The following is a 26,514-nucleotide window of genomic DNA, read 5'->3' as shown; positions in this document are numbered from 1 at the left end:
CTCAAGGTCCATCCATGTTGTTACAAATGGCAGGATTTCCTTTTTTCTCATGGCTGAATAATAGTCCACTGCGTGTGTGTGTATGTACATACCACATTTCTTTATCCATTTATTCCTCACTGGACACTTAGGTGGTTTCTATATCTTGGTTATTGTGAATAACGCTCCAATGAACATGGGAGTGCAAATATCTCTTTGAGATCCTGTTTTCATTTCCTTTAGATAAATACCCAGAAGTGGGATTGCCGGGTCATAGATAGATCTATTTGTAATTTTTTGAGGACTCTCCTTACTGTTTTCCATAGTGGCTGAACTAATTTGCATTCCCACCAACAGTGCACACAGCTCACTTTTCTCCACATTCTTGCCACCACTTGTTATCTCTGGTCAAGGAGCTTACCCCCGATGGTTTTTCCTAGGATTTTTATGGTTTTGGATCTTATGTTCAAGTCTTTAATCTATCTTGAGTTGTTTTTGTGTATGATGTAAGGTAGTCGTCCAGTTTCATTCTTTTGCATGTGGCTATTCAGTTTTCCCAATACAATTTATTGAAAAGACTGTCTTTTTCCCATTGTATATTCTTGGCTTCTTTGTCATAAATTAATTGACCATCCATGTGTGGGTTTATTTCTAGGCTCTCTATTTTGTTCTTTTGATCCATGTGTTTTAAATTAGAATATGTTAAATTAAATTTTATCACACATTTATTGTGCAAATGGCAGGCATTGCAAGGATTTATTTTAGTCAGTGGAGAGTCACAGAAAAATTCATGCTCTTTGTTCCTCTTAAAGATGGCATAATTTGACAGAGGAGAGAGAGCCCATAAATTATTTAGTGTTAATATTCAATCTCTAACATAACTAGTGAAATGCATAACAGATTGTTAGAGGTTCATAGATTTGGGTTCACTAACAACTCTGCCCCTTATTATGTGTGATTTTAGGCAAATTAATTAATTAAGCTCTAATTTCTTCATTTGTAAAATGGGGTTGTAGTAATAATACCTTCTTCAGGGCATCCTTTAATGATTAAATGATGTATAATGCATGTAAATTACTTAGTATAGTGCTTTCCATTAAATACAGTGCTATAAATGTTAGCTATTTTCATTAATCAGTTTCCTTTGCTTATAAGTTTTCTTTTCAAATCAGGAAAAAAAAAATCCCTAAAAACAAAAGTGCTGTCATCAATGCTATAGTAGTAGTAGTAGTTTGAGACGAAAAGCTGAGGAAGGATGAATAGAGGAAGACTAGTGATCACTGAGCTGGGCCTAGCAAATGGAATTTCAGCAAGTGGAGAAAAGGGGAGGGCATGTATGCAGAGGGGTGAGATGACAGAGGCAGGCTGCGTTTTGGGAGTGGAGGGGAGTAGGTCAGGTAGACTAAGGTGCATGACTAGGGGTCTGCATGGAAGGAGAGTGGGTAGGAGGCAAGGGAACCGAGTAAGCAGTGACTGGTCACAGGGATTCTTGTAGGCCATGCTTTAGAGGTGGGTGTTTTCTTTCAGTGGTAGAGGTGGAAATCAGATAGCAGAAGATGGAAGAGAGGGTGGGGCAGAAGAAAGGAGGAATATGGAGGATGAGGAGGAGAGAAAGGGCCAGGGTAGTGCTTGAGAGGGCCAAAGGGTCAAAGGAGAAATTGAAGACACCAGAGTGGGGTGGAGGGTCCTCAGAAATTAATGGAGCATGTACAGGCCACAGGGGACGACATCCAGATGGGGGTTAGCTTTGTAAAGGGATAAAGATCCTTCTTCTAAGACAGACAGGAAAGGTGAAAAGTGGTGAAGATGAGGTGGGTTGTGGAGGAGAAGGAGGCTGAAAGGCTTCATGCTTGTTGGCCTCTAGTTCTTGAAGTTTGGAGGGAAGGGATCTGCTGAGCGAGTGTTTCCCTGGAGTGGGATTTTAGGGTTTGAGATGAGAAGTAGGTATTTGGACTATCCACTGTAGGAAATACAAGAAATTATTGACTTGAGAAGGGGAGAGGTCTGGCCGATGCCAAAGCTCTGGCGAGGGTACTGTGGAGCCGTGTGGTTTTTGCTAACAGGAGCCTGGACCCTGGAAGCAAAGGACAGAGAAAGATGACCAGGTCCACCCAGATGGGAATTGGGGGCGCTGGTGGGAGGGTGGCTGATGGATGGCGGAAGAAGTGAAGTTGAGAAAAAGTGACAGAATCAGTCTTAAGATACTAGGATTGGTTCAAGCACCCAGTAGGGGCCTACATGAGGGAGTAGGTGAAATGAAGGCGGGCGAAGAGAGATGACAGGAGATAGGATGTGTGGCTGGAGGTGGAACTTCAGAATTGAAGATTTTACAGAATTATTTTTATTTTACTGAAAGCATTATTTTAAAAAGTTGCCTTGAAATTCTCATAATAGCCCAACAATTTCTGTGTTAGCACAGATCACAGGGCTTAAAGGAAATTTTTCTTGAGAATTTTGTTAAGGCTACATAATACTGACAGAGTGTGAGCCCATAGTGTTTATATAAGAGGGAAAAGAACAAGAGTTTAACACAGGCACAACAGGTCTCAGCCAGTTCCCTAGAAACGTGTAGTTTTTTCTCAATAGAAAAAAAAATAACGTAAGCTCAGTGATTTATATTTCTTTGCTTTTAAAGGTAAAACCTGTAATTCACAGCAAGATCAATGTATCAGCTCGATTTAGAAAACCGCTTCAGGAACCCTGCACTATCTTGTAAGTTGGAGTCCTTTACAAGTTGAAATTGGCTGGTGGTTTCCTTTTGGTTTGGGGTTTGCTTTGCAGTTTTAAAAGCATTACTATTTCAAATCGTGTGGCTCACTGGCTTTGCTTTTTGTCCAGCTTGATTGCAAATGGAGACCTCATAAGCCCCGCTGCTCGCCTCCTCATCCCCAGAAAAGCCTTGAATCAGTGGGATCATGTGCTACAAATGGTCACAGAAAAAATAACCCTGAGGAGTGGGGCTGTCCACAGGTATGTCAAAGTAATCTTGTAAGTGGATGGGTTTCAGAGTTGCAAAGATATTCCCAGGAGTCTCTGAAGTCACTGGTCCCTAGATTTGAATTTCAGCTGATCAATTAGGCCCTATATGCCTCAGTGTCTTTATCTATAAAATGGGTACATAATAATACTTACCTTCTGGGATTATTTTAAGGACTAAAGATAATCCGCATAAAGAGTTTTAAACAGTTTTGGCACATAGTAGCACATCAACAAATTTTAACTTTTTATTCTTTTGGTTTAGAACAAATGGGCAACATTCTTTAAGTTGAGAATGACCTTTTTTTGAGTGAGCTAGCTTCTTGGCTCTTAATTAAATGTGCTTTTGTCCAGGAGACATTTATGATTCTTTGATGGTCCAAACTGTTTGCCTAGACAGCTGGAACTGTTAGTGGGTTTAAGAAGAGGCAGGCTAGAGAGAATAATTAGGTAGGGTTGACTAAATTTGAGAAATCAAAAGCATTTTTGTCAAGTTCAGAAATTTAAGTGAAGATTAAAATCGTGGCTTTTAAATTGTAAAGCCTATGAAATTATCCCTTGATGGAAGCTGTCTTATTTATTTTCTTATAGGTGGGAGGGTTACAAATAATATATATATATATATATATATATATATATATATATATATATATATATGTATGTATATATACACGCACATATGATAAGTTCTCAAATGATTGAATATTATTTCTTTCAGTTAAATGTGTATACAGATTAATGTATGTATATTCATATACATTGGTATATATAGTTTCACTGCCATTTGAATTTTAAATATGATTAGGTATATATAAATATATATTTTTACTATATAATTATATAAATATAATGGAAAGCAATTCTTTACATGTGGTAAAAAGTATTTCAAACAGGATAAAATATATAAATAAAAACTATTCTCTCACCTCAGACTCCCTAGTGCCTCTCTCCAGTATTCCTCTACATTATTCCAGAAATAATCTCTGCATATGGAAGCAAATGCATCTTTTATTTCTTAAAAACAGAAATGGGAACACACATATACACACAAACAAATGTATAAATATGCCTTCCTTTTTTCCTGTAACAACGAATCTCGGAGATTTTTCTTATTAGCACAAATAGCTCTATTTAATTATTTGTAATGACTTCAGGATATTCCATTTTATAGGGGTGCCTAATTTAATAGTCTTTTCTTGGTGGAAATTTAGGTCATTTCCAATTTTTTGCTAGTATGTGTACATGTCTTTGTGTATAAGTAGAGTTTATCAGGAGACTCAGGTCTAGAAGAGTGGAATTGTTGTGTCTAGTGTTAAATGCAGTTTAAGTTTTCATAAATATTGCTGACTGTCTTCCAAAGAGTTTGTGCTAAGTTGTACTCTTACCAAAAGTGTGTCAAACCACAAGGCCTACATTACAGGGAATACTGAAGGGGGTTATTCTACCTGAAACAAAAAGACAAAAGGATACAAAACTATCAGTAAGATGACTAATGGACAGACAGCAGCAGGAAATTGCAAGCCTTTTTCAGAATAGGGCACTATATCCTTAAATATAACATAAAGGTTAAAGGAGATAAAAAATATAAAAAAGAAAAAGAGAAGAAGACAATAGCTACTGCAACTCGGAACTGAACTCACAGCATAAATAAGGATAATTTGTGACAACAAAAACAAAAGGGGCGGGAGTAAAGGTCTGAATTTGCAAAGGGGAATGGATATAAAATGCATGCAGAAGGAAAAGAAATACTGTATATATGAAACTTTCTTTTGCGTTAACTTGATGGTAACCACACACAAAAAAATCCAGAACTGAGACATGTAAAATAAAAAAAAAGAGGAAACAGAGCAAAAAAATCATAGAATACCACCAAACTAAAATAACAGACAAAAACACAAGGGCATAGAAACAATGGAGACACCAAACTACCAGAAAACAAAAGATAAAATGGCTATAGGAAATCCTCAGGTATCAATAATTACCCTAAATGTAAATGGACTGAACTCACCAATAAAGGCACAGAGTAGCAGATTGGAAAAAACAACAACAAACAAATCATATGCTGCCCTCAAGAGACACATCTCAGCTGCAAGGAAAAATATAGACTCAAAGTGAAAGGGTAGAAAACAATACTCCAAGCAAAAGGCATCCAGAGAAAAATGGGCATAGCCATACTTATATCTGACAAAACAGACTTCAGGATAAAAGAGGTAACAAGAGACAAAGATGGACATTTCATAATGATCAAGGGAACAATACAACAGGAAGACATAACACTTATCAATATATATGAGGTGTGATCAAAAACTACAGAAAATGTTTAAATAAAAAAAATTATTACAGTAAAAGACACGTTGCCATTAATTCCCCTCAAAATATTCCCCCTTGCTTTGAATACACTTATCCCATCATTCTTCCCACTTTCTGAAGCAGCTCTGGAAGTCCTCTTTCATGAGTGTCATTAGTTGCACTGTCATGGCTGCCTCGATGCCCTGAATCAATTCAAAACATTTACCTTTCATGGTCATTTTGTCTTTGGGGAAGAGCCAAGAGTTGCATGGTGCCAGATCCAGTGAATAAGGTGGATGAGGACACACTGTAATGTTTTTATTTGACAGAAATTGCTGTACCAGAAGTGATGTGTGACACAGAGCCTTTGTGATCATAAAATGCAGTGAATGCTGCTGCCGAGTGCCATCCAATGGAAAGGCAGGGATCTTCACTATGGGAAGTACCGTGTGGAACCTTAGTAACAGTGTGTGACATGGTTCAACTTGTTCAGGTCTGTCAACTGGGTGTGAGCTACAGTTGAGAGAAGATGTGTTTTAAAGTGTGCCATAAATTATCCTCCATTATGACAACACTCTGTGTCACACATCGCTTCTGGTATATGGCAATTTCTGTCAAATAAAAACATTACAGTGTGTCCCCATCCACCTTATTCATAGGATCTGGCACCGTGTGACCTCTGGTTCTCTCTCAGAGTCAAAATGATTCAGGATATCAAGGCAGCCACAACAGCGTAACTAAAGATACTCATGAAAGAGGACTTCCAGAACTGCTTCAGAAAGTGGCAAGATCGATGGGATGAGTGTGTTCGAAGCAAGAAGGAGTGTTTTGAGTGGGATTAATGGCAATGTATCTTTTACTGTAGTCATTTTTTTCATTTAAACATTCCCCGTATTGTTTGATCATGCCTCATATGCTCCCAGTCAGGGAGCACCAAAATATATAAAGCAACTACTAACAGAACTAAAGGGAGAAACTGACAAAAACAGTTATAATATGGGACCCCACTGACAGCTATGGATAGATCATCTAAAAAGAAAATCAATAAGGAAATATTAGCCTTAAATGATACGTTTGACCAAATGGACATAGTCGACATTTGCAGAGCTTTTCATCCCAGAGCACCAGATCATACATTCCTTAGTGCACATGGAACATTCTCAAGGATAGACCATAATGGTGGGACACAAAACTAGCCTCAACAAATTTAAGAAGATTAAAATCATACAAAGCATATTCTATGAGCACAAATGCTCTGAAATTGGAGATAAACTACAAAAAGAAAGTGGGAAAAAACACAAGTATGTGGAGATTAAACAACAGGCTACTAAAGAATGGCTGGGTCAAAGAAGAAATAAAAGGAGAGATCAGAGATATATAGAAACAAATGAGAATGAAAATGCAGCATATCAGAAGTTTTGGGATGCAGGAAAAGTGGTAATAACGGGGTTTTATATTATTACAGGCAAGGAAATAATAAAAAAAATTAGGGCAGAATTAAATGAAATATAGAAGAAAAAGACAATAGAAAGAATTAATGCAAAAAAGAGCTGGTTCTTTTAAGATTAGTAAAATTGACAAACCCCTGGCTAGAGTCACTAAAGGAAAAAGAGAAAGATACAAATGAACAAAATCAGAAATGAAAGTGAAGTTATCACAGATACCACAGAAACACAAAGGATCATCCAAGAATACTATGAAGGACTATATGCCACCAAATTCAACAACCTAGAAGAAATGGACAAGTTCTTAGAAATACATAACATTCCTAGACTGAATCATAAAGAACTGGAAAATGTAAATAGACCCTTCAACAGATCAACAGTAAGGAAATTGAAACAATCACAAAATCCTCACCAAAAGTCCAGGACCAGATGGATTCACTAGTGAATTCTATCAAACATTCAAAGATAATTTAATACCTGCCCTTTTCAAACTTCCAAAAAATTGAAGATGAGGCAGTACTTCCTAATTCATTTTATGAGGCCAACATTACACTGATACCAAAACCTGGTAAGGATAACACAAAAAGAGAAAACTGCAGACCAATATCTCTGATAAATACAGATGTGAAAATCCTAAATAAAATACTAGCAAATCGAATACAATGATACATTAAAGATTACGCATCCCAGGGGCACAAGGATGGTTCAATATTGATCAATGTGATACACCACGTAAACAAAATGAAGGATAAAAATCATATGATCATATCAGTAGATGCAGAAAAAGCATTTGACAAGATGCACCATCCATTTATGATTAAAACAGTTAATAAAATGGGTATAGAAGGAAAGTACCTCAACATAATAAAAGCCACATATGACAAATCCTCAGCTAACATCATACTTAATGGTGGAAAACTGAAAGCTTTTCTTCTAAAATCAGGAACAGGGCAATTTCTCCCCTGAACACTGGAATAACTGGAGAAACTTAATTCTTAATGTAATTCCAGAGTGAGATTAGGTTGCCGTTCACTTAGGAGATGCTCGTTTTCCTTTAATAAAACATTAAAAAGTCTCATGGTTGGATCATCCCCACACATCAGTATATTTCTGTATCAAAAGCGTCCCATAGAAATTGGTTTGACTCCCTTTTTATGTTTTATGTTTTGTAACAAAGGAAGAAAGCGTGTCAACAGACTCATAAAGAAAGGTTACCATCACGGGCTGGAATTTATTCAGTACCCTTTTACTTACCTGCAGAGGAAACCAGTAAAATCTTGGCTGTTTCCAGATCCACAGCTATGCTGCCTGTTAATTTCCAGCCATAAAAGTTAACTGCAGGTCCAGACCTTCCTATTTTAAAACAAAATGAAAGAAGAAGCATGTCTGGGTCTAGGCCAGTGCTTCTCATCCAGGGGACATTTGGCAATGTCTACAGTCATGTCTCTGGGGACATTTGGCAATGTCTACAGTCATATCTGATAGTCATATCTGGAGATGTGGCAGCTATTACTACCATGTAGTGGGGAGAGGCTAAGGGTGCTGTGCTTCTACGATCCACAGGACAGCCTCCCCACCCCTCTAACAAAGAATAGTCGGGTCCAAAATGTCAACAAGAACCACTGTCAGAAATCCTGGTCCAGGTCAAGGCAAGAAAACCAGAACTCTGGGTGAAGCGTTGATATTTAGACTTGTAGGGGTAGGAGTACGTTGTTAGAAAGGAAGAGATTTTAGCACCTTTATGCTAAGTCAACACAAACACATTCCAGTAATTTGGGTGGCTGTTTTTTTGTGCTTCATGGCTCCATATAATATGGCCACTTACATAATCAGTAAACAAGCAGACAGGTAAATGGATGTTTTTTTTTTTTCTTTTGCAAAGGTCACTAACCTTTATTATGTAATCTGTGAAGTCTGAGAATTCTTTAAATGAGTATCTTGAAATCCTTCCAGTTACTATTTCTTGTTTCTAACTTTCAAAAATAGTCATTGTCATTCTGGTGTAGTTTTCTAATAGTTTGTATTTTTTCCCCTTCTTTAAAAAAGTTCTGTGCACACTTTAAATTGTCCAGACGATTATCACTGTTCTTTTAATAAGTCACATATTAATTGTAACTTACAGCAGTAGTTTTACAGTAAAAGGAGGTTCTTGTGAAATCCCTTATTAATACTGGGAAGATGAGGGAAGGCCAGAAAAAAAGAAAGAAAAAAAAAAAAAAAAGAAACGCAAATGCTATGCAGTTCTGCGTCATTAATACTGGCGATGGGTTTCTTCACTTCCTGCCCTCTCACCTCATGTTTTCTGACCCAGTTTGGTGTGTTTGGATATAATATTTTGGCTGAGGGCTGCTCTTATACAGAATACTGTAAGAGGCTTATCAACCTGACAGATAAATTAAGAAAATAAATTTTTAAAGTGCTCACTAAATAGAAACAGAACAATCCAACATCAGTAGAAGCTGAGCTTTATTTAAAGCACCATATTCTATACAAGTTAAATGTTTCCCTCTAAAATCTTAATATGGCAGCCACAGGGGATACTTATGTTAGATTGTCAGGTTCATTGGGATGAAACATTGTACAGCCAGAAAACAACTGTGCCTGCATTATAACATTGGCATTTAGTTGAATCTAATGACTTTGAGGCATTTGTAATTCAATAATTAGGATAATAACAGATGATGAGCCAAATTAGGAACAAAATGTGTTTATTTACTTTGTAATTTTAACGAGCTATTTCAATGCTTATTAAAATTTTAATTGTTGACGTTCCTCTTTTGGCAGACTTTATACTTTAGAAGGAAAACTGGTTGAGAATGGGGCCGAGTTGGAGAATGGGCAGTTTTATGTGGCTGTCGGCAGAGATAAGTTTAAGAAATTGCCTTACAGTGAATTACTTTTTGACAAGTCAACAATGAGAAGGTCTTATGGGTAAGTTTTTTAATCTTCATTCACCTCTCATATTTTAGTTATCTCTGGAAATACATATAATTTCACTTGTGCACAATAAGTAGAGTGACTGGGTTTATAGTTCACATATGCACAATTTTAAAGATTACAATTTTAATTACACATAATGCATTATGAACCTTTTTTCTCTATGCAATGTCATATATGTGGGGAAAACGCCTTATTTTAGCCATGTAGATAAACTGCAGCGAGGCATTCGTGAAGACACTGGCCCCTGGCACATGTAGGGACTCTGGCCTCAGCTTGTTCATGATGCCCCATCAGCCACCTCTGCTGCATTTCCCAGAGATGCCATGGCCACTTTGCTATTGGGAACTGACTTTTTGTGGTCATTCACTGCTAAGGTGGTTGATGCATGCAGAGGTAAAGCAGAATATCACCAATTTGGTTCATCGTTAATTCGCAATTTGTGAAGCCTAATGGAAAGGCTAGCCAAGAGTTCCTAGATAAGTATTAGATGAAATGAAATTTCAGGGGTGCCCTTTGAAGTATGCAAGAGCGCATGGTTTTCCAGTACTTTATTATAATTGTTTACCAGCAGACTTATTGCTAAGCATCCCTACCCATCCATGAAACCAAATCCTTTACAATCTCTGCTAAGCAACACTAGATTCGTCTGCTGTGAGCTTCGATGTGTACTTGATAGCAATGAGAAAACTATAACTCATGGTGGCCTTTCTCAGACAAATTAGTAAGATTTTCCTTCATCTATATGTCCTCTTATTTTTAGAGATTCAGTTGAGTTCTAGGATAGGTCTTTTTGCTATGATACAGACATCTGTGAAACAACATTCTCATAGCTGGAGAGAATTTTTCATTCTTTGGTGTGAATGACTGGTTTAGAAACTTACTGAATATAAATGCCAGTTGTGTTACCATTCTGGGCTTCTATCAGAGGTAGAAATTGTAGACATTAAAATATATATATGAATTTATTATTTTAAACTCAATCTGGCAAAACCAATGAGAAGGTCTTATGGGTAAGAACTTTTACTCAGCTTGGGAAATTATTGTTTGAAATTCATGTGTAAAATTTCGAAAACTGAATAAAAATACCATGAAAAAATTTAAGGTGGTACTAAAAGTTTATTGTAATCATCAATTAAAATAGTATACAGGAAAACATGAAACATTTTTTGGAATGGAATTTGGATATTTTATGTGATCTTTGTGAAATTGGGAAAGTATATGGTACAGTTGACTTCCAGGTTTGGATGAAAGTTAGGGTGACAATTATTTTGCATTATATATTATTTGTAAATAACACTCATATTTCTAATTGCAATTTGTTTCTGCAGTCAGAAAGCTTCTTCACTGCCTCCTATTGTCGGATCCAAAAAGTCTAAAGGGAATGTAAGTATCAGATGGTTTACTCATTAATGTTCTATATTTCTATATGATACAGAGAGACTGTCCTTTAGGTTTCAATTAAATTTGAAGAAATAAAACTTAGCCACCTTGTGGTGTATAAGCAATTATGTGAAACAAGACTGGAACGTTAATGTTACAATTAAGGTCTTAAAAGAGAGGTAACGTTTTAAAATATAGATTTAAAAATAGGTATCTTTTTCTTTGTGTATAGACCTGGTATAATTTATATCACAGTTGAAAGCTATGTAATAACACATAAAACTAGAAGAAATGCTGTGGTCGGTGACATCAGTGTCTACCCAGTCTGGTTTTCTATGTCTGACAAAGACTAAAAAGGAAGTTTTTGTAAGAACAGGTTAATCCTGAGGTATAGTCCTTTAAAAGATTGAGAATCATTCCAAATATTTAGTTCCCTATCAGAATCTTTTCCATCTGTCCATCATGCATTCATTTATTTAATTCAGCAAATATCTATTAAATACCTATTAGAAAGGAACTGTGACAAGCACTTAGTAGGTAATTTCTTCTTTGTATTTGTTGTCTGTACCCCCTCATGGAGATGAGTTTTATGTCATGCTGGAGTAGTGCTTTGACAGTTTTTTTCTGCCTGAGGTGTGTCTTTCTAGACACCTTTTGAATTGCCAGACCAGTAGCAATCAATTGTGTGGCAATTGCAAGCAGTAACCTTGGTATGAAAATGTAATAAAAGTACAGAGCAATATGGGAGACAAAGGAGAACTAACTTAGATAGGTGTGTCAGGAAGGGCCTCTTTGAGAAAGTGACCTTTCAAGAAAGATTGTTTCCACCTTTTAGAAAGCAAAGACTCAGAATTACATTTCTATGCTATGACTTAGAACAATAAAATGATAGCAGAGTTTCTCCCTTTTTTCACAGTGCTCCCAAAGCATTCTATGTATTCATCCATGTGTTTATCTGCTCATTCAGTCATCCATTCAGCATGTATTAACTGAGCACTTACTAAGTACCAGGAACTACTCTAAGCAGCTGGCATATAGAGGTGAATAGACAGACGAGGTTTTTAGATCTGATGGAACTTTGATTCTAGCGCCTGTGTGGTGGGGAGGGTGGAAGAATGGGGATAGATGATCACCCTGTAAACAAATATATAAATGATTTCAGATGGTGATAAGTGCTAGGAGGAAAATAAAATATGGCAGGACACTAATTCATGTAAAATTCTCTGAGACTGAGAACTTAATAATGGAGCCAGTCACGCAAGGTTGGGGCAGGGGAGAAAAGAGCCTCCACGGCAGAGGAAACAGTCCCAAAGGCCCTTGGTAAAGAGTTTGGCATGTGAGGAGGGCAGAAAGAAGGCCAGCGTAGTCTGAGATGAAATTGGGTGGCGGCGGTGGGGGGGCTTGATCCTGAGACCATGTAACGAGTTTGCATTTTCCTTGATGGGACACCATTTGAGGATTAGAAGAAGAGAACGGTATCATCTGATTTACGTTTTAAAAAGATCATTGTGGCTGTGGCGGGTTGAGAAGTGGGTTGGGGCAAGAATGGAAGCAGGAATCTGTGGAACGTCCGGAGCCTCGGCGAGTGATGCCCGTGACTTGGACCGGTGGCGGCAGGGGAGTTGGTCATCTATGATCATTCTTCTTCTAGTTTAACTGTTGTCATTGATTGATGCATTCATCCAATAACCAGTTATTGAAGGATATTATGTCCTAGGCACTGTTTTAATGCTCGGGGGGAGGGGAGGCAGAGATTCTAGAGAAAATACTAAATGTTTGGAGCTGATGTTGTAGAGGAGGAGAAAGACAAACAAATACACACTACATTTGATATCAGTCAGGGAGAAGCTTGAAAAAAAATACATTAAGAAATGGGAAGACAAAGTGAGAGAGGGTGCTGTGTCACCTGAGTGGTCAGGGAAAGCCTCCTTTAGAAGGTCTCATCCCAGCTGAGGGGAATAACCTGCCTGGCACATGGGAGGTTTTCTCACAACCTGTTTAGTGGGCGTGTGCATGGCTGCCAACGAGCCTCACAGAGAGAACCTCTCATGTGGTAATTCCAAAGTCACACACTCGGTTTTTAAGAGAAGGAGGAATTCACTCCTTTCCTTTAATTAATTGGTTCCCTGGAGAATGTACATGTTTTTAAGACCATTAACTGCTTGGCCCTGAGTGAGGCTGGAGGGCGGGGTGTGAATGGGACTTGGGGAGAGCTAGCTTAAAACTTGAGGAACCACTGCCAAAGCAGCGGCGAAAACATCCCTGAGCTACAGATGCAAGTCAAAAGGGGCACAGAACTGGATCTTTAGGAATTCATTTTTCCACACAGCTTTCCTAGGAAGAATTGCTGTATTGTATCACGAAGGGGAGCGTAGCTGAGGGCCTGAAAGAACCTCAAAACAAAACAAAATTCAGAAAGCTGCCATAGTCTGCAGAGTCTGCTGGTCCATCAGTGACTGGTCATCTGGTTCCCATCCGTTCGGTAGGAAGTGTGGGGAATGCAGGGGATTCTGGGAGTCAAGAAGAGCCTTTCAGATCAACCAGGGAATGCCTTGTGGGGAGCAGGCCAAGACCAGAAGCCACCCCTGATGCAGACTCCCAGTGCTGGGAGAGCCACACAAATGAGCAAATTGTGAATAATTTTAAGTTGTGATTCTAACTTTAAAAATAAAACAAAGATATAAATGAGTCCTCTTAAGTTTTATTAAGTTTTAAAAATAAACCCATCCGCGGGAGGCTGTTCTCTATCTGTGAGGTCACTCCATGTAGAATCAAAGCACCCTCTAGTGGGAAAGGTGCAAAATCAGAGATGTATTTGAAAGTTCAAGTCAATGAATAAATTATCTTTTGTTGTTCTTACTACCATGTGGCTAATGTATCTTGTGAGCAGCAACTTACTGATTCAAATATGATAGTTACTAAGTTTTTGATTAAAAAAATAAGCCACATGATTATCCACATGTCACAGAGAGACTATGAAGCAAGATAAATTCCGAATGCTCCCCAAACTCCATTTGCCTTGTGGGGAAACTGAGTCCAGTGTGGATGAAAGGGCTTCTCACGCTTGCCCTCACCAGACACACAAGTGAGAGCGCCAGCCTGAGCCAGTCTAGTCCCTGCTCTTCGGGTCTCCCTCCCTGGGCACCACTGAGACACACACGTGGTGAAGGCTGCCCCGTGAGGCCTAGCCCTCACAGAATTATTTTAAACTTGATGTCTTACGACCAATGTATCTTTGACACATTTTCATGGGAGCTGGAAATGGCTTTCTGTGGTAATGAAAGAAACCTGAGTTGATTGGATCTTGTTGAAAGTTGCCTCAGGAACTATTTAAAAATCCCAATGTCAGTGGTGTGAGGGGATGATTAAAGGGCTCTTTTTGTTTGTTTGAGCCAGAGATTTGCTGTTCCTATCAGGTATGCTGAGATGTGCGCGAGACAAAAGGCAGGACAATAGTTGTACGTATCGCTGGGATCTAGCTTCTGTATAGGACATGCTGTAAAATTCAACTGCTTCTGGATTCCTTCCACTTGGGGATAAAGCCACGCTTTGTCATTCCTGGATGGCTTCTTTAGGGACCCATACTATATAATAGGTGTTTCTAATGCCTTGGCGGCAGGAAGTTTCAGTGTAGCAGACAAATCAGACTGGGGTGACCTTGAGAAAGTGAATTCCTGTATCTGTAAAGTGATGATTAATGATCTATAAATTTGGTAAATATTTGTGTTAGTGGGTAGTTAGCACATAAGAGTAACATTATTTTATCAACCGGGATAGCTGTATGAGATGGCAAAACTGCCTTATTACCTATTCTTCCCAAATACCAATGACAATCTGTGTGTCCAAGGGGTAAGTCACAAGTGGGAATCCCCAAAAAGAAAGGAAAATCACCCTCTCCATTTCTTTGTCCTCTCTCTCTCTTATACATGTATATATGTATATGTATATGTGTGTATATGTGTGTGTGTATATATGTATGTATATGTACATATACATACACACACGTACATACACACATACACTGGGAGTGCCAAAAAATGTACACATTTTAAGAGATGTTAGCTATGTATACTTTTCGAAGTTGAATTGAATTACAGTAGCAATGTGTATAGTATGATGAGCGCTCAAAAGATGGCATTAATCAAATGAATGCTGCCGTCATTCATTGTATTACGGTTTTAATAGTTTTTTCCTCTCTTAAAATGTGTACATATTTTTTGGGCGCCCTCTGTGTGGGTATATATATAATTTATGTATATATTACCTATAGTTTGTATAACGAACTATATAAATAAGTATGAGCATAATTCATATATTTTTACATAGTTTAGTATGTATTTGTTTTATCTTAACATTTTAGATCAATCAACATTTTTGTTTTTTTTTTAAAGACAAGCATTTAAATTATTTCTAGTTTTCTAATTACAAAACAATTCTTCCCTTGCTCTCAGTTTAATTTAGTTCTTACAAAATGCCAGGTGATTAGTCATTAATAGATAATTGAATGCATGAGTGTCAATTACCATATATAGTTTTTGGAATCAAGAAGTCATTTTTGTTGCTCTACAACCACCCTTTTGAGTGTCCCTATCAGAAATGCAGTAAATAGGAACTTCCTGAATGTTCAATAAGAGAGTTTATAAAATTATATGAATCTCCAGGCATTCCAGGATGGTCTCCCTTGTTATTCCTCTTTTGTGAATAAGACTTTCCCCAGAAAGTTGTAAAAGCTATTGTGCCAAGATCCAGAGTTTGTCATTTATGAAGGTTCACTTTAGTCCTTGAAAGTTCATCAGCATCTCTGAACATTCCAGTAGGCTTGCTAGAAGGGTTACTCCCCTCATTCAAGGCTTTTAAAGTTTTAAAATCTTGGGATGGACAGACTTGGTTGAAAATAGACTGGAATATGAGCCTGGATGATGGTTTTGGAATCTCTGCTATAATCGTGTTCTCTATTTCTTCTGCCAGGCTGTTCTATGGCCTTGTGAGAAATAACCATTGAAGAAAAGGAAAGAAAAGAAAAGAAAAAAAAAACCCAAAACTCTGGTAGCAATTAATGCAATAATTAAATGGAAGCTTGTATGTTTAAATTGCAGTTGGAATACAAAATTACATTATGCAAAAAAGTGTTACAGATTTGGACGAGGTTTCATACTGTTAATAAATCTATGCATAATTCATTTTCTTGTAGGCTATGACAAAATAGCATAAATAGCTTCATTTGTAAGCCTGTGAATTTTTCTATTCTTAATTGGGTGATGGCTAAAGCTATTTAAATGCTTCTGGATGACTGAATATATAAACGTTTAAAATGAGCAGTTGTAGTTTCCTAAGCAGATTTGTTTATTTAATATTACTACATTCATTTTCAGACACTAGCATAGTACAGATGCTGCATAAAGATTGTGCCCAATATGGTGTGTGTTTGATATGATTGTTAAGAAAAAGATATTACCTCTTTGCTCTTAGAGAAAGCACTCTGATAGTCATTGAACGGATACTACATGCCAGGCACTGGGCTAGTTCCTTTATAAATGTTACCGTTTCAGCTTCATGCTAGACCGAAAGGCAGGTACATTAACTCCATTCAACAGATGAGGAAACTGGCTCAAAGAAGGTACGAATTAGCCCAAGGTCCCATAGGTGGTTAGTGGCAGAGAAGTGACTCTGAGCCAGGTAATTTGGGTCTCTGAAACTTGCATTCTTCCCATTACCTACCTTCTGACACCTTGCAGACTCAGGTACATTTAGCACCTGAGCATGTGAGCGCCAGGGAGGGAGTTACTTGCTGTAGCGTGGCCAAGCAGTGGCTGAGGATCAGCACAGCTGTTCCTTGGCACTTACAGTTGCCACCACTGTCGTGACTACTTTGTGGCTCGCCAGGAACTGTGCTTGGGCCAGTGACTAGAGCCACTGAGACTCAGCCTCACCTTCATGCTGAGGGGCCCTCTTTGCAGATGCAAAGTCTTCATTTTGAGAGGCACGTGGGGACGAGAGGCAACCACCGAAGGTGTGACCATCAGTGGCTGCCTTGCAGGAATGGGAGCATGTGGTCTTGAACTGCTGGGGTCTTGTTGCTCTGGATTTGTGATTCATGGAGACCATGGCATTCACCAACATATGGGTAATTATTGGAAGATTTCTACAAGCACAGTGTATGTCTGCTCAAGTGACGACACCTATACATTCACAGTGACAACTAGTGAAGAAAGTGTTTCTACATTAACTTATCAAACGGAGGTCTATCCCTATTCCTCATCCAATAGATAGCTGGTGATTCTTCAGACAGGTACAGGAGGGAGGAAGGGATGCTTGAAGCAGAGGACCTGGTCTGCTCCTTGCTGGCTCTGTGACCTTGGGCAAGGCTCAACCACTAAGCCTCTTTTCCTCCTCTGTACAATGGGGCGGTAACAGTACCTGTCTCACAGGGGTATGATGATTGAGTGAAATAATTTTGTAGGATATCTGGTGCCTATTAAATACTCAACAATCGTTAGTGCTCAACAATTGTCATTATTTTTATTCTCCTTCCTCTTTTAGAGACCCTTCCTCCACTGCTAGGAAGAGTTAATCGTACATCTAAAATGGACAGTAGCAGAATCAGCACTATACAGTACATCCATTTTCTGCCCATCCACTATTTACTACTAGTTAATGACTAGTTAATGGCTTGTTTTTGACTAGGAATCACTTTGGAAGTTCATTAGCCGGTAGTAAGGGTCTAATCTTTTGGCATTTAGGGAAATGATCGCCAATCTAAGTCAACTGTCGGATCCAGTGACAACTCGTCTCCTCAACCCCCAAAGAGGAAAGGGAAAAAAGAGGATGTGAATTCGGAAAAACCCACAAAAGGGAAACAAAATATTAAATTAAAGAATTCACCACAAACAATTCCCAACAGTGGTAAGTTTGTTATTGTTATTATATTATTATGATCTTAAGGCTCTGGTACAATTGTAACTCCTAAATAGATCCATTTGTTTCCCTGGCCCCTTTTCTTGATATACGAGAGTTTTCACAGAAGACATTTTTTGTATGAGAGATGCTTAATTTCTGTTTGTAATTAGAGGCTGTACTACAAGAACACATGTTTTGAGATAAAATATTTCTAGTAGTGGTCTTATAAAACAAGACCATCCCATACTCCTACTGAAAGTGCTTGATTAACATTTTTATTAACTACTGCTGACACTGATCTCTCTTATTTGTGTGTCTACAAACAGTGTCAACATGCATTATGAATTACCTTTAATCACGGATCACTTTTCCCAAAAAGATGTTTTATTAATTTTGCTGATATCCACCAGAATACTAAAAACCCACAAAACTGTACCAGTAAACAGTATGTACCAAAATTAATGATATATCTTGCATTACCAGATGAGAGCTGGTGTAAACTGATTTTTAAAAAATTTGCATTAGTGCAAGATTTCAGGATAAAAGTGTGATGAACTAAGGACACATGCCAATAGAATTTTGAATTTTCACAGTAGTTGTTTTTTTGGTGTGTGTGAAGACAGGTTCTTTTTGGTGTTATTCCAAGCATGTTCTCAGTGGGGCGTATGAGAGTGGGGTGATGCTGCGAGCATGGAGGGCTGGCTGGACATACTGGGGTACCCAGGAAGAGAATGGATGGGATTATGTTTTGGATTCATAACCAGAGCTCCATCTTCCATCTGGGAGCTCCAGCTCATTTCAGTCTACATGAAGGGTCACATTAGAATTACAGCTCATGTGGGATTCACAATTGAGGAGGCAGCATGAACTTGTGTCAGGGTTTAGAGGATGCTGCACAAGTGATTAAAGAGTCAGAAGAAAGATGTGTTGAGACTAAGTTGAAAGAAGAGTCTTAATGAATGAGTTAATTACATAGAGAAGAAAGAGTAGAGGGGGGTGTAAATCTTCAACAATTCAAATGATGGAGATTAGATGGAAGTTGAGAGTCCTAGATTCTGGTCCCAGTTCTGCTGTTGACCTTGGGCAAGTCACTTAACTTTTTGGGGGCCCCATTAGCCACCTGCAAAATGTGGGTTCATATTAAGATTTACCTTTAACGTTTTGCTTATTTTTAAGTTTGGGCAATCTTTTTCAGTGAACATGAAACATGGAGGCCAAGGGAAAATGCAGTCAACAAATGTTTATTGATGCTAATTGTATGGCACACACCAAAGGAAAAAAGCTCGTCTGGAAGAACATACCATACCTTGAGCACTACAAATATTCTAATCAATATATACTAGATTGTGAAGCCCCCATGCCATAGGCTATGCCTTACTAGTTTTTTTTTCAATCCCCCAAAACTGGCACAGGTCTGGTAGATATGAGACAATAAATACTGAGGAATGAATGATGGAAGTTACAGAAAAGATAAGTTTCTCTAATATTTTAAAACCCACTAAGAAACTGGACTCATTTTAATGTTTTTGTGAATTATTTCTGATTAAGATATTTTACAAAATATTTCTTGCTTATTTTCTATGAGGCTCTTATTAGCTTATGAAAATCTCAACTCCTACTTCTGATATATTTTTTTAAAGTCTTTGATTTGGTAGTTGTCTCTCAGAAGAAGGGAAAACCATCCTCTTGTCAGATATTTCTTTTGTAGAAACTTGGGAATGAACACGAGAGGCTTTATCCATATTTCTCTCTTTCACAGGAAAGAAACCTTTAATCATAAAAAGTTGAATTATCAGTATTTTTGCTTTTGTGGAAATTTACAAATAGTTTTCAACAAAGATTGTATCTGAGGGGATGAATGTTGAACACTGAAATAAGTCATATTTTAAAAGATGAGGAGCTCTCAGCTATTCTTTCCTTCTCTTTAGAGTTTCCTGCAGTTGTTTTATGTAATTGCCCATTTTAAGTGGGTATTTTCCAATGTAGTATTATAATGTACAGATTATGACTTTTTAACTGCTGGATCTCATTGTTACATAGAACAACTGCTGGTGTCTTTCAAATGAAAGTTTTGGGCACTGAATATTTTTCCCAGTAAGAGTCTTATACCACTGATTCAGAAGCATATGTAAGAGTTTGGCTGAAGCATTTTGTATCTTTTCATCTTGATAAACAGAACATACTACCTGGACAATGAATCTTGGCTTCCAAAAACAGTTTTTCCAGGAAAAATGAAAAAATATGTATTTTGTGTAGTTTACTAGATTAAATCATCACTTGGTAAATTTAAGGATATTAGCTTAAATCTATACTTTTGAAAACTGAGCTGTTTCTCTTTATCAGATGTACCTCCAGATGTCTTTGGCTATAGAAATTTTCTAGGTTATAATATCAGAAGTCTTTCTCTCTTTCTCCCTCTCTCACTCATTTTTTTTCACTTCTTTAGACTTTATATTTATTTATTATTGCAGTTGCTTTTTTGCTTTAATGTCATCTATTTTAGTGATTAGAACCAGGCGTGCGTGTGCTTTTGGACATTCATGTCTCAAGAGGCCTCTTACTCTTTATAAAGATAAAAGCAATAATTGAAACAAAGTGAAAGGGAAGGTGTGTGGTGAGTCAAGATAATGCGTAAAAAAAGGCAAGAATTGAATACTGTATTGCATATTTGAAAGCTGCTGTGAGAGTAGATCTTTAAAGTTCTATCACAAGAAAAAAAATTTGTAACTGCATATGGGGACAGATGTTTACTAGACTTACTGTGGTAATCATGTCACTTTGTATACAGATATCAAACAAAAAAAAACTCAAAAATTTGGTTGTAGGGATGAAACATAGTTTGTTCTACTTAAAAATATTTTAAATTTGGAATTAAGAAACCTATTCAGTTTTATTTCATAATGTTAAATTTTAGAGTTAGGATGAATATGTATGATTATTTCATAGCATATGTTAAATTGCACATTTTTTTTGACCCAGTGTTCTTTACTTTTATACTGGTCTCATGTTAATTAGAAAAAAAGAGACTTTGTAGGATTTCTTAATTTTTTTATAATTAAGATTGTAGTCATAAATTTTGCCTCTTTTTTGTTTTTTTACTGCTGGTATTTACTGGTATCCTGATATCTAATGCTGTGTGAATGAGCAGTACTGATAACAGTCTGTAGATGGCAACCTGGGTCTAATTTTATTTCTTTTTCTTTTTCTTTTTTTTTTTTTTTCCTCTCTCTCTGACTGTTTCTCTCTGTAATATTAAAGCTTAATAATTCAAGCAGAGCAGTGACATATTTCTTCAGGGAGACAAATCCCATTTTCTTTGGGTAGCCAAGATGCAAAGTAAGATTGGTTGGTGATTGATGAAGTTGGGTGTGAAATGCATTTTTAGTGCTGGATTTAAATACCAGCTTAACTGGCCAGCGTATGTTTTTGTTACACTTTTCCACTTGAGTTGTGGTGCCTTGGGATATGTTTTAGAGGCAGTTAACTAGCTACACTCTTCCACTATGAGCAAAGCAATAATGATGAGTGCTTTGAAATAGTATTTTGGGATTGATTATATTCACTGATATTTTAAATATTTTCTACGTGAAAAAAAATCAGTGTTTTTAGTACCCTTAGAACACAGGAAGGATAGTGAATTTAGGGTTCTTTAGAAATATTCGGAAGGCTGTAGAGAAAACAGCCTGGTCTGTATTGCTATGGTTTATGTGGTATTGATAATTAAATACTTTTGAAAAGCAGAGTATTAAAATGTGAGCAAAACCAAGACTTGTTTCCTTTGAAGGATGTGATTTTCTGCACATGGGTGCTCTTGTGCGCATGGGCACACACGGACTAATATCCTTCTTGTTGCAGTTTCTGGCTTATTCCCAGCACCATTCTGTGATAGTTCCCAAGGAGTTCGTGTTGTTTAGATTCCTAATGAATGATAGGGAGCAGGTGCAATGCCTGGAAAGGATGTTGGAATAGTATGACCTTGCTGGGTGACTGCCCTTGAGCAGTCATGCTCTTGAATTTTCTAATAACTACAGCCTGCACATGGCTTGCTGTGTCGCCCCAAGCATGAAGCATTACTGCAATCCATCCTCAGAGTCAGATCACAGGGACATTGAAACTTGAGCTTCTTTGGTTCAACCGATGAACCAGCTCAGGCACTTGCATGGTTCCCAGTCACAAGGGAACCCGAAGATCAAACAGGAAGCACATTTCACAAATGTGCTCTCCCAAGTCTCACCCTCTAAGGGGGTATCGTCTACTGGAGAAAAGTATACGAGAAGGCACTAAGGAGACTTCACAAAGCAGGGCCCTGATTTTGTTTAATAAGCTAAGGTAAGATTTGTGATTCATTGTTGCCACCACACTAACCCAAGGACAGAGAAATACAGGTTATCTCTTCTTGTGTTGATTGTCACTTCCTATCTCAATGGCAATGGGTCTTGTGGCATATGAGTCAAATTTAGGACCAGAACGTTAAAAATTTATAAAATAAGCATCTTTCCATGCCTTGTGACCCTGTTGGAATCACATATTGTACAACAAAATTCTAGTACAGCAAGAGACTTCAGTCATTTCTTGAAATTTTATTGTGGCATTTACGTTCTATTAATAAAAATTCATTTAGGAATGTATACTTTGCTGTTCGGTTTAGTGATGAGAGATTGAAAAAATAGAGGCTGGCTGAATGCTGGTAAGATGATTATCTCAGTCTGAGAGGCATACAATACTAGCTCTTTATAAAAAAGATTCTTTTCATATTCTGCCCTCTTATACAATTTGTACATTGGTTGGAGAAGTGCTGTGAGAAAAGTATTTTTATTTTCTACCTCTGACATAGGTTGAGGCTCTGCAGTAAATTTCTTCTGGGGACTATTTTTTATGTAGCCCAGGGTTGGGATGCGAAGAGACTTTTTGTTTTGAAAAGGAGAAGTTCGTGAGCTGTTGAATTACATAGTTATTTCCAAACCTTTGGAAGATTTTATGCCAAAACTTTATTTAAGTATGTATTTTGGCACTCACCTGACATTTTCCATACGAGTGGCCCATAAAGTTCTATATAAGCCATCATACATCTTAATTCTTACACTGTGCTCCCTATGCCATGTAAGGTACCTGCAGTGTGCAGTGTTGGTTGCTAGTGGGAAAGTGAACTAGAAGTTCCATTTCAGAATGCCAGGGACTCACGTTTCTCTGCTGCCAAGGGATGCAGAACCGCCGTGGGTCAAATTACTGGTGTAGACCTGAGCCGTGAGGCGAGGGAGCCAACTTTGGAGGACCGGGAGCTGCAGGGGTGGGGACACTGAGGTCTGGGCTGAGGTTCTTTTCTTAGTCGATCCTCTGCAAGACGACAATATTGAGATTGTTTCATCTCTGTGTGTTCCCCTAGCTTCAGGCTTTGGCTTATCAACCTCCCTTTTCATGGATGCTACTTCTAAGCAAGGGCTCTTGTTTCTTGGCCCTTCTAGGACGCTGACAAATTTCATAGAATTTCCTTGATTCTGCCTCCAAAGTTAGCAGAATGTATACTTAGCTATAGAAAAGTTCCAGTAGTCAGAATTATATCTTTATCAAGAAATTTTCCTCGACGAAGTAGCAGCAATTTCCATCTTCATTTCAATGACCAAACTCCATTCACAACTCATAAAAGTCAGAATGTGTTGATGTTGTAAGCATTGACATGTTTTCGCTTCTTGGTAGTAAGGCCTTTGTATCAATTTTGTCCACGTAGAAAGTGATAACACAGAACCAGAGAACAACGCCATTTCTGTTTAAATATGTTTAGCATAGTTTGTGGTAAATACTACTTGGTACTAAACACAGGGGAGATATATTTCCCCGCACAGGTAACATGGTAGGTCTCTTTTGTAGACTGTGGCCTGTTTATATATGAACTCTATTTTTTATCCTACTCAGTTCCCCTCGTTGTTTTTGAAATAAGATAAAACGTTTATTGCAAATCAGTGTGCAGTATTCTATCACAATGGAGATAAAGAGAAAATATCTATAAAGTGGCTTTGAGCTTTGCAGATTTAAAGCTATCCATTTATTCTTATTTTGTGCAATTGGGTGATAATACCACATTGTTTCTGTGCAATCGGGCAAGGATTCATTCCTTCCCTGCCGTAGTAAAAACCACTTTTCAGTGGGAGATCTGCAAAGCTGACAGGCCCCCTCTACCACTGCACAGGGTAAAAGCATGGGTCTATCACCTTTAAACTGATTGTAGCTGGCTTTCTCCCAGGCTTTGTTTTGCTTAATGGTAAGGGTACCAACACAAATGGGGAGTCATTTTGTGGCGGGTGCTGTGTCATACTGAGAAACAAGAAGCCTCCACCCAAAACCCTGAGGGCAACTCCTATAGCCTAGGCTGGCAGAGCCCGCACTACTCCACGGCCCCACACTTAGGGCTTGCATAGAGCTTCTGGATGGTCTTATGGTGGACGCTCTTACCCAGAGAACTTACTGTCATTTCCTAAAGTGGGTTCCATGGAACGGTAGTTCTAGGGACTCTTTATAGGTGTTTCTTATAATAAGAGTTCCAGGCTCAAATATAAATTTGGGAAATGTTGGATTATCCAAAGTTAAGGCATTTTGTTTGCTACAGGATTTCTCAGAGCCTTTCTTATGGAAATCCTCCATTGGGTCCCTGTTACTGAGGAGCCTGTGGCAGGATTATTGTTCTCTAGAGCACAATTTGAGAAGTACTGGCGTGCTCGAATTGGCACACATTGCGACTTCCTTGAAGGTTGTAAAGCATGGGGGAATTTCTGATGAAAATTAAATGAGACAGCTTTTTTGTGTGTGTTTCGGACCAGATCAATAGCTAACATAAACAGCCCACATTTTCTGGGTGTTTTCTATGTGTCAGGGACTAGACTGAGTGCTTTAGGTAGGCAGTCATTAATCTTCATATCAGCCCTGTGATGTAGGTGTTATTACCATCGCCCCCGTTATACTGATAAAGAATCTAAAGCACTGAAGGGTTAAGACGTTTGCATATGACCCATCAAGCAGCTCATAGTGGAAGCTCAGATCTGCTGCTTCAGTCTGTGTAGGTTGCTGTCTGCTTATATGGACCCAAATCCAGTGAAACTGGATCCTGCTCATCAGGGCTACAGTCTCCTATCCCCTTGATCAGCAGACAGTATATGAATTCACTGTGGCATGCGCACTAATCATGTCTATTAGTGTCCTGTTTATTAGTGATGGGAAAAGTCAAATTGACAGCATGCTCTTAAAAGCCCTCATGTTAGGACAGATTGAGGACTCATAGCAAGAGGCAAAGCCACTGTTGATTTCGTACTCTGCTTCACCAGGTTTGGTTCCCTTCTGGTTATACAGGAATTTAATGAGATTTCATGGTAGTGGGAGAGAAGGTATGCTGTCCTCATTGAGTAAGATGGTGGATCCAGGACCAAGGTGAGGAAGACTTCCTCTGTGACCCCCTGTCAGAGGTCTGGTATCCCCTTCTGCTGAGTAGGCATCCTCTACCCTTTCTAATCACACACACACACACACACACATTGTACACAACCCCCTACCACTCTGACACCATCTTATTCAACGCTTTGTATTCCTCTAAGTTATGTTTACACATAGAGACCATTCAGCCACTGGCAGACATTTTACATTCTGGGTTTCCAGATCAGGATTTCACAAGGAGTTCTCTCATGCTTAGTTAATGACCAAATCAAGCTCTTTCTAAAAAAAGAAAAAAGAAAAATGGATCTTCTTTTTGAAGGCCATCTTGAGGTACAGGGGCTGGAGAGTGGAGTGTTGATGTTGCCACCTTACGAAATACATACAGGAAATCTCACTGTGTTTCATCAGTTTCCTTTATTTTTTCTTGAAACACTCCCTTGTGGAGCCCTCCCAGCTGTAGTTCCAGTCTGCAAAGGTTGTTTTCTAGGCCTGCAGCACATATGTTGTCTAAGATTTTCCTTGACCATCATTCTGGGAATTCCTTGTGCTTCTCTTCTGTATGGATCTCAGTTCCAGGGTTTTATGCCTACCTGTGTCTTGGTTGACTCCAATTTTGGCAGAGGACATCTTCTAGTAGTTTCCTGAGGTTGGGTAGTTAGATGGTCATTAGGTTTTGAGACTCAGTGAAAGGAATACCTCTCACTGTTTCTCTAGTCTACTCACCACTTCTGATACCAGATGTGTGGGTTTTTTTATTCCCCACACCAAGCAATTCTCTAATTTTTGTGGACTATAGCTGGGTGTCCTACCACTTAATTCAATTCTGACACTATATACCTGGGTTTAGCAAAAACCCCAGAGATTAAGGGCTCAGTCTCACAAAACTGCCCCTGACCTTACACATCAGATGTCAATCTCAAGTCCAGATTGTTTCCTGTGCTTCTGACTGACCAGCTATAAATCGGAGGTTCTCATGACTACGACCCTACCTTGGATTCAACAGTTTGCTAGAGTAGCTTGTAGAACTCAGGAAAACAGTTTACTTACTAGAATAAAAAGGATATAACTCAGAAACAGACAGGTGGAAGAGAGGTATAGGGCAGGGTGTGGGGGAACTGATGTGGAGTTTCCATGTCTTTCCAGCTAACTCCATGTGTTCACCAACCTGGAAGCTCTCCAAACTCATTTG

The 26,514-nt window shown here is 38.3% G+C and overlaps 1 protein-coding gene across 3 annotated transcripts in view; it reads left to right on the top strand.

Moving 5' to 3' along the window:
- Window positions 1-26,514, top strand: part of DCDC2 (doublecortin domain containing 2) — a 164,313-nt gene that overhangs the window by 48,680 nt on the left and 89,119 nt on the right. For all 3 annotated transcript variants that reach the window (XM_081055436.1, XM_081055438.1, XM_081055437.1), the window contains exons 4-8: window positions 2,615-2,691; window positions 2,818-2,949; window positions 9,474-9,620; window positions 10,958-11,012; window positions 17,750-17,912. In XM_081055436.1, coding sequence (XP_080911562.1) covers window positions 2,615-2,691; window positions 2,818-2,949; window positions 9,474-9,620; window positions 10,958-11,012; window positions 17,750-17,912 — 574 coding nt within the window. The remainder of the gene's footprint in view (window positions 1-2,614; window positions 2,692-2,817; window positions 2,950-9,473; window positions 9,621-10,957; window positions 11,013-17,749; window positions 17,913-26,514) is intronic.

The sequence above is a fragment of the Rhinolophus hipposideros genome, assembly GCF_964194185.1.
Source record: "Rhinolophus hipposideros genome assembly, chromosome: 8".
Lineage (NCBI taxonomy): Eukaryota > Metazoa > Chordata > Mammalia > Chiroptera > Rhinolophidae > Rhinolophus > Rhinolophus hipposideros.
Note: the sequence above shows the minus strand (reverse complement) of the source record. Positions and strands in the feature narration are given on the sequence as shown.